Source organism: Gavia stellata, chromosome 21 (assembly GCF_030936135.1).
Source record: "Gavia stellata isolate bGavSte3 chromosome 21, bGavSte3.hap2, whole genome shotgun sequence".
NCBI classification, from domain to species: Eukaryota; Metazoa; Chordata; class Aves; order Gaviiformes; family Gaviidae; genus Gavia; species Gavia stellata.
Window position 1 is genome coordinate 16,863,738 of NC_082614.1, and position 8,586 is coordinate 16,872,323.

General features: G+C 46.6%; 1 protein-coding gene across 1 annotated transcript; it reads right to left on the reverse strand.

The window, feature by feature from the left end:
• Window positions 1-1,009: 1,009 nt before the first annotated feature.
• Window positions 1,010-4,273, reverse strand: XBP1 (X-box binding protein 1). Its single transcript, XM_059827755.1, is given in 6 exon segments — window positions 1,010-2,054; window positions 2,908-2,991; window positions 2,994-3,053; window positions 3,676-3,804; window positions 3,885-3,981; window positions 4,065-4,273. Coding segments are annotated over 6 exon segments (1,137 nt in total). The 3' UTR covers window positions 1,010-1,496.
• Window positions 4,274-8,586: the final 4,313 nt, after the last annotated feature.

The following is an 8,586-nucleotide window of genomic DNA, read 5'->3' on the forward strand; positions in this document are numbered from 1 at the left end:
ACTTGTCCATTTGCTTTTTGGACTCACAACATACATTAGGTCCCAAGGGTCCTCTTGCAGTGATCCCTATTTTCCAGCTTGAAAGTAAAGCAACTTATTCTCAGACTACTTAAAAAGATTAATTTCTTTTAAATCTAAGTTTCTGGTCTATTGCACAGCTGTAGTTTTTATTGCTATCCAATATTCAGATAGAATGCTTTATTACAACAAGCTAGGTTATTCAAGTTTGTAATCCAAAGCAGTCCTGTCACCTTGAATGTTAGTGACCAATACCCTCCTGTCCCATCCATTTCCTTACCTTCCCTCCCCCACCTCAAGTGAGTTTTGTCACAATTCAGTGCAAGACTTAAACCAAGAACAGCTGTGCAAACACCCAGAACAGCTCTCACTTGCAGAATAAAATTTCAGTTTCTTCTGTCACTTCAAGTGTTCTTTATACTGTGATATTGGACCAAATGGATGAGGACAACAAAAAGAGTCCTACTGTGGTATTTACAATTAGTTCATGCAAAGTTGATTTTATGCTTCAGGAACTCCTGTGGTTAACACGGAATCTGCACCTTTTTCACCCTGTGAATGTTTCACACTGTTTCACAAACACTAGACACACTACTTGAAACGCACCCACCTTCACTCAGACTGAGCATTGAAACGCACCCACCTTCACTCAGACTGAGCATTTCGAATGGCATTAATTGCCAACAGGAAGATCTCAACAGTGATTTTATTCAGACATCAAGCTACTGCCACCTGCATTCCCTATTCAGGCTGCAGATTCTGCTCTGGCCATCATACAAACCCATTTACCTTGAACAGTTTGCAACATCAAGTGCTCTCAGAAAGACGTTGCTAAAGCATCCAGCTACATACACGTGCTGCTGGATTAGTGCATAAGGGTGGTATAAGGACGAGACACTGAGAGACCTAACCTCTTAAAATTTCAAGAGTTTCAAATTCTGCAAGGCCCAGATACTCTTCCCTCCCCACTGAGATCCAAGGCAAAAAAAGGTGAGTAAGCTGCATTGCACTTTAATTGCACCAACACATTTAAATACTAAATGGAGAAAGGAACTCTACATAGCAAATGGAAAACAAGCATTTACATAGTAAATCTGTTAAGATGTACAGATTATTTAGTTTTATCCCAGTTGGATATACATGAATATCCCACCGCAGTTTTTGGTGTTAAAATTATTTTAAATGGAAAATAAAATGAACATTTTCAGGTTCACATAGAATTGGCAAGTTACCGAGAAGGAAGCTTTCCTCCCTCATAAGCCAACACTGATGGGGTTGGGGGGGGTGGGGAGAGCAGGACAGGACACCCTAGGCTTTTTTGTATCAGGAGAAATGCATTGGCCATCACTCCATCTACTAGCATGGGTAGAAATGAGCAACACTTTTCTGAATACACTTGATTTCCCACCCACACCCCAAAGGGGCATATCCTGTTACCCTGCCAGGATAGTTATCCAAGGGGAGTTAACACTACTGGGTTAGACACTGATCAATTGGGGAAAGAGTTCATTGGCAAAGCTATCCTCCCAAGCATGGTCAGTGTCAAGTGGAGAGGACATGTCACTGAAGGGCGACAGGGATCCTTCATATCCAGAGTCACTACAGGCATCCAGCAGGTAGCTTGAGGCTGCAAGGCTACGATGTGAGGAAAGCAGATGAGAAATGCCCAGTTCAGGCATGAAGCTGTCTACAGGTTCCTCTTTCACAGATACTGGGACCTCAGGGATAGCTTTGTCTTCAGATGGAGAGAGAGATACTTCCTCAATTTTCACTAGCATATTGGTTTGGTTGCCCATTTTAACAGGCATCTCCAGCATTAGAGGCTTTGTGTACACATGATCAAACCTTATCAGTTCATTAATGGCCTCCAGCTTAGCTGATGGGGACCCCAAAGAGGGAGAGGGGGAGGTTGGTATGGAATTTGTTTCTCCACAGATCTCTTCCTCCAGCTTTTCCAGGCATGTTGACTCTGAATCAGCATATTTGAGAAACATCTCTGGGTCCAGACTGTCCAGAAAGCCCAACAGGAGATCAGACTACAGAACAAAATACTGTTTTAGAAAGACAGCCTCCTACTGTTACAGCAAAACATCAGTTGTGTCATCTATTAACCCTCATCTGGAAGTTAAAATATCCTAAATGTGATTGTAGAACTATGAGTTTTACCAAGAACACCACTATCAGAACAGACAGTTAAAGCAATTACTTATTTTTCAGAAATTCTTTAACTTTTTTGTAAGGGTACTGGCAATCCACATAGAATTCTACAGGCATTTGATATTCACTGTCTCTATTAGAAACTCCTCAGGATCTTGGACCTGTCAGGTACAAACACCACAATACCTGCTGGCTCCACAGAGCAAGTACCAGAACCTGGCTTAGGCAGACCTGCCCACAACCAAAGATGGGGGGTTTGTTTTCTTCAGGGGTTGTTTTTTGTGGGTTTTCATTTTGTTTTTCAAAAAGGTGAAACATGCCTGTCCTTACAATTCTGGAAGTCATTCATAAGGGACAGGCTTTAAGTTTGAACAACTTTGCTAAGTGCCATCACATGAGCAAAATGATCAAGTTTGTTTTCAACAACAGCAAAAGCACAGTATGCTTTTGGTATTTGTACACTTTTGCTGCAAGAGCTGAGCGACTGTTTCAGGCAATATCCTTTAAGATTTTATAGCAACTGGACTTGAACAAGTTGCATGAACTCCTGTAGTCACTGGATACAGCCTAACACAGCTGTTTTGAGCCAAAGGTATGGCATTCCAAGACTTGTAAAACAAGCCAACTATGTAAAGTCACTTGATGACTTTCCATCAAGAAGTTACAACACTAGTCTTAAATCTACAGTGGTTCTGAATTTCATGGGCATTTTGGATAGGAGTGGATGCTCACCTCTGAGTCTGAAGAGTCACTGCCATCAGAATCCATGTGGAAGTTATCAGAAATAGTGACTGCTGGGCCTGCACCTGCTGCAGAGGAACACGTAGTCTGAGTGCTGCGGACTCAGCGGACCCGGTCACCAATCTAATCTCATCCACCTGCAATTCCTTCACAAGCTGTGCCAACAAAAAAAAATCCAATCAGTCACCACAAGTGTTCTGGCAGACAGTACAGTACATAATCCTGAAGATCATGCTCCTCCTGCAAAGGTATCCAAATTAGATTCTTCACTTGCTTGTGCATTAAGAACCTGAAGGTAAGACCACTTCCAAAGCTGGCTCAAACTTCCACATATTTGCAGATTTATTTTGGTTGCCACTTTAAATGAGAGCCTGACCCCCTCCAGTATACCCCCCCACTCTTTCAGGACAGGCATATGTGACTGTAACAACTACTACGTCATTTCTAGAACACAGTTTAGAAGAGCAGATGAAATAATCTTAAAACAGCTTGGAACTAGACAGCTTGCTACCTCCCACACTACCAGCAGCACCCACTTCAGACTTGGCATCTGTTCAGTCAGTGGGAAAGCCTCTATTTCGAGGACAACAGTGTTTCTGGCACACGAAGAATCCCTCTCCACAGCACGGCAGTTTCAGCCTGAGAGCTCTCAGCACCGGCGCTATTCCTCCCCGCCCACTGCCACGCAGTTACCTCTTGGGCAGCTCTTGGCAGGTTCTGCCGAGGGAGAAAAGCCACCAGGCGCAGCAGAAGGCTCACCTTGGACTCGCTCTCCTCTTCCGTCTTCAGAGCATCTAAACCCAGGCGGCAGCGAAGCTCCTGGTTCTCCAGAGCAAGGTTACACGTCTTCTCCCGCAGGAGCTGGTTTTCCAGCAGCAGCTTCTGGTTCTGCAGAGAGCCGTGAGGCAGGGAGGCCGCAGCGCCGGCTACGGCCGCCCCCCGCCCCACGGGCCCACCCGGCCCCTTACCTCCTCCTCCAGCTCCACCACCTGCTGCTCCAGCTCCGTCATCCGCGCCTTCTTCCTGTCCCGGGCGCTCTGGGCCGCCACGCGGTTCTTCAGCTTCCTACGGGGTAGGGCGGCCGTCAGCGCGGCGGGGCCCCCGCGGCCGGTCCCCGCGGCCAGTCCCCGCGGCCGGGCCCCACTCACCTGCGCAGCGCCTTCTCCTCCGGGCTCAGATGGGTGAGCCGCTGCCGCTTGCGGGCCGGCTGCGGGGCCTCCAGGCCCGAGGGACTGGCGGCGGCTCCCGCCGGCAGGACAACGGAAAGGTGCCGGCCGGCTGCGGGGCCGGGTGGCTCGGCCGCTTTGCTGGGGATAAGGAGCAGCCGGGGGGCCGCGGCACCGGGCAGCGCGGCCATGGCCAGCGCGGACAGAACAGCAGGCGGCACGCTGCCCGGCACCGCCACTCGCGGCCGACTGGGCTCGCTGCGGCCCCGCCCGGCTTTCTACCATCGTGGCTCTTCCTCATTGGCTCGAACGGCATGACGATGCGCCCAGGCTAGCCTGTGATTGGCCTGCGCCTGAAAGCAAGGGGGGAAATGAATTGCATCAGATGCGGGGGTGGGGGAGATGTCAGTGCGTGGCAGAGGGGCGGCGTCGCCGGGGCTCGCGGGGCGCCTGGGAGCGCGGGGCCCTCGGTCCGGGCCGGCCTGCCTCGGCTCGGCTCGGCTCGGCTCGGCTCGGCTCGCCTGGGCTGGGCGCGGCCGGGCCCGGCCCGGCCCGGCCTGGGCGAGGGCGCGGGTCTCTCGGGGCCCGGCGCGGCTCCCGGGTTTTGCCCGCCCGCGCCTCGCCGTGCTGCTGGCGGCGCGGGGATCGCTGCAGCTGAGGAGTGTCTCGAGGAGGGACCGAGCACGGTCAGAGGTGGGGATGCAGTTAGAGCTTTCCTGTGGCTACCTGCCCGGAGGCGATCTGTCCCAAAGCAGTCACGAGCAGAATCCAAAGAAAGGGACAACTTCTGTGGGAACACAGGTGCCAAGAATGGAGCTATAACAGGGGCCCTGAGAATGGCATAAAAATGGGCTAACAAGAACAAAAAAAGAAGAGGTGATTGATGAGCAGAAGTTGCAAGAGAGCCTGCAGAAGTGCCTCAGGGGTTGTCCTTTGAACGCAGCCTGTTTCTTAGCACTACTGCACGATAAGTGAAACGTGCGCTTCCCGTGTTGTCCGATGAAGGACATCACCGTACTGTGATGGGTTGGTGTCAGAGCTGAGATCTCTTGGGCCCAGACAAGTAAAAGTTTTGTAGGTAGAAAGCGTCGAAATACGATGCACATGGGAATGCCACTGTTCAGCCATGTGCAAGAGGCGATATACAACCACGTGGGCACTGGGTTTGTTTTGAAACATTGACCTTCACTCGGTGCCCAAAGCTTTCCATGCTTTGCTCGTGGCAGTTGCCCACAACCTGAGTAGCTATGAAATGTTGAAACTTTGGCTACTTAACATTTATTTCTGAAATCCATTCATACATTGAATTTAAATTAGTTAAGATGTTAAACAGTAAAGGAAAAACATGAGCTTTAAAAGTTCAAAGGCACTGGCGTGCTGGTTTGGCATTGCTCCAGTATTAGAGTTCTGCCAGGCTTTCATGATACAAAGAACAAACTCCGCATTTGTAAGTTTGTGTTTGTTCTTTCCTTACTCACTGTAGCATGACATTTAGTTAAGGCTGAGAGTTCACCTTTCTACTTTGACACCTTTGTGAAAAATACAGCGACTTTTCGGTAGGCCTTTTAGTCTGAGCGCAAAAAAGTCGTCGGTTCCGGTCCTTCTAAGCCCCTCAGATACGTGCCATTGAAAACTATCTGGTTTGCTTTTGTATGTCTCTTCGGGGTTTAGACTCATGTTTCTTCTATAATTCTAATTCCTGATTAAAAACTTGACTGTTTTCTAATGAAATGCAGGTCCAGTATTAATGTATAATCTTTTTCTGATTTCAGACATTCATTTCAGGTAAGCTGCCCTTTTATACAATAAACAAAAATGTTGAACAGACTGTCCTTGCTTGTGCTGCTTTGTGATACTTATAGCTATACTGCTGAGACTAGCCATGATGTGATTTATCATGTAGATACCCAGATTTCTTAGCATTATGGCTGAAGAAAAATCCTAACTTTCTGTCTGTATGTGATTTAATTTTCCTATTATTTAATTTTATATGGAACCAGAGCAAAAGCATCTTTTTCCTTTTGCAACAAACAATTGTGATCATGACTAAACTTAAGAAGTGCAGAGACATATATACTAGTAGTGGTACATGAGCCACTTCACAGTGATATGTGACCAGGCATAAAACTGGGAGCTGCCCTTGGCACTGGTGGTGTCCTCTCTTACTTGAATATAGTAATTCGTTCAAACACATTAACATGTCTCATGTTGTCAATAATACCTGGCAAAAAAAGGGCATGACACCCTGCAATCTAGTCCTGTTGAACCATTTTAGTAGCATTGCTAAGACTAGCTGTGATGTAGTTACTGAGAATATATTTAGGCTCACAAATGCTATGTTACTACCATTACAATACATAAAGAAGTCTTTTATTAAATACATGGTTAAGTCACTGGGTAAAAGAGTGGCAAAGAAAAGTTCATGTAAGCGGGTCATGCACTGAGACACCCTTTCAGAAAGCTTCAAGTTTAATTCTGATTTCCACCTTTTTTTTTTTTTCAAACTCACTGTTTACACATTCCAGTTTTTGTATTTTTCTTTTTTCAGTCATTGGATTCAAGCTTGTGATCCACACGACAGTGCTCTAGTTACTCAGAAATGCTTCTCACCCTGCCTTTTAGTTCAGCACCACCATCTATCTAAAGGATGTGCCCATGCGGATACTGTTGGCTGTCCTGCAAGAAACAACGTTAGCTCCTGCTGACATAGCTTTACGTTTTATGTTCCAGGTGGCCAACCCACCAAAGGAAATGGTTTTGTTTAACAAAGGTGGAGAGGCTTTGCCCTTGTGTAATATCAGATACAGAGAAAGAAATATGAGTTGAATTTTATCTATGTATGAAAAAAGGGGGCATTAGAGGAGGGAAAGAAAATGGAAGAAGCGGTTGTAGAGAAGAGATAGTTTAACTAACAAGCATAGTCTGAGAAAGAACTTGTTTGCCCAATGTGTGTCTGAAAACACTTGGGAGGTGACCCAGGGCCCCAGGCTCATGTCAACAGCTGGAGTATTCCCAGATCTGTATCAATAGCTGATTAAATGAGACAGGGAACTGTTCTGCAGCCTAAAATGAGGTTATTCCAAACCTGTAATGTTTGTAATGAACTTTGTATTCACTTTACTTATTCTTAAATTTCATCATTGCATGTTGGGATTCAAGAGTGCATCTCTCAAAATTCTAGTGTTCTCAGTCTTAAGGTGGAAAGTAACCATTACCTTTCTGTAAGAGACTCTGCTAACCTAGTTGCTGAGTTCATTGTCAGCTGGAGCAGGGAAAGAGTTTCACTTCAGCCATGTTTTTCAGTTGTCTGGGATACTGGCAACACTTCCTTCTAGTCTTAACAGTTCAGGCTTTTTGGAAACATACATGGTGGTCATGCTGCTCCTCTTGCTCTGAGTGGAAGGGTTGCTCTTAATTGTTGTAGTGGGTGGGGACAATTTCCAGGCAACATGATAATATAGGATATAGCACTTTTTAGCAGTCTGGCAAGCAAGTGGGAACAATGACATACCTTTTCTTCAGCAAAAAGGTGATACTCCTATAGTATGAGGAATTATACAGAATCTGTATCCTTTGCCTACCACATGGAGCTGCCAACCTATCCGCATGCTGTAGGAAGTGACGTTGGCTTTGCCTTCTCTTAACACTGCCGCAAGCAAGTCCTGCAGAAAGGTAGTTTTTTGCTCAGCTATCATCCCTTCTCCATTAATACTTATTATTGGGACTTTGCCTCATTTCCCTGTATGATTGTTTCCAGTGTACCACCACGAAAGCGTGGAAGAGACCCAGTGAGTCCAACTTTAAACCCTGACTCTACTGCAAGCATTTTACAAACATGTACCTTCCATTCCAGTTCCTTGTCCTCGTGTTCCACCCACGTACATTACTGGTACCTGTTACTACCCAGAATTACAAGGAACAGTGGGTAGGTCTGCCTCAGTTCCATCTTAGATCTGCGTAGTGGGTCACAGGCATAGGCTGGAGACTCTTACTTGGATCATCTTTATGGCTCAGTCCTCTGACCTAGCTGCTTTTGTGGTGGGGGAGAGATCCCATCACACTTGTGCCTTGAGTACCTCCTGTTACAACTCTTCTTCCAATACCTTCAGAACTTCATGCTGGAGTTCTGTCTGTATTTTCCCCACAGCAGTGTCCTAGCCACTACAGGCAGTGTCAGTTGACTCAGGCAGCATGTATCTTGTGACAGATCACAAGCTCTCATAGTAGGCTTCTCTGGCTCCCCATCCCACTAGAAATTAGTTCTCCCATAGTCGATGAAGCCTTGCTTCTGATTCACAAGAGAAGTCTGAGTTAACTCAGACAATGCTGTTAGTGTTTCTCAAACAAAGACATTCTGAAAGTTGGCTAGAGGTTGGGCCTTTTACAAGGCCTTATTTCAGGAAAAGAGGCTCTCCCTTAACTGCCATTGGAGTTCCCAGCAGTCACAGGCACTGACGCTCACCTTGGAGCTCCTTCAGGCAGTTTAGCAGCATTGCCTACATTC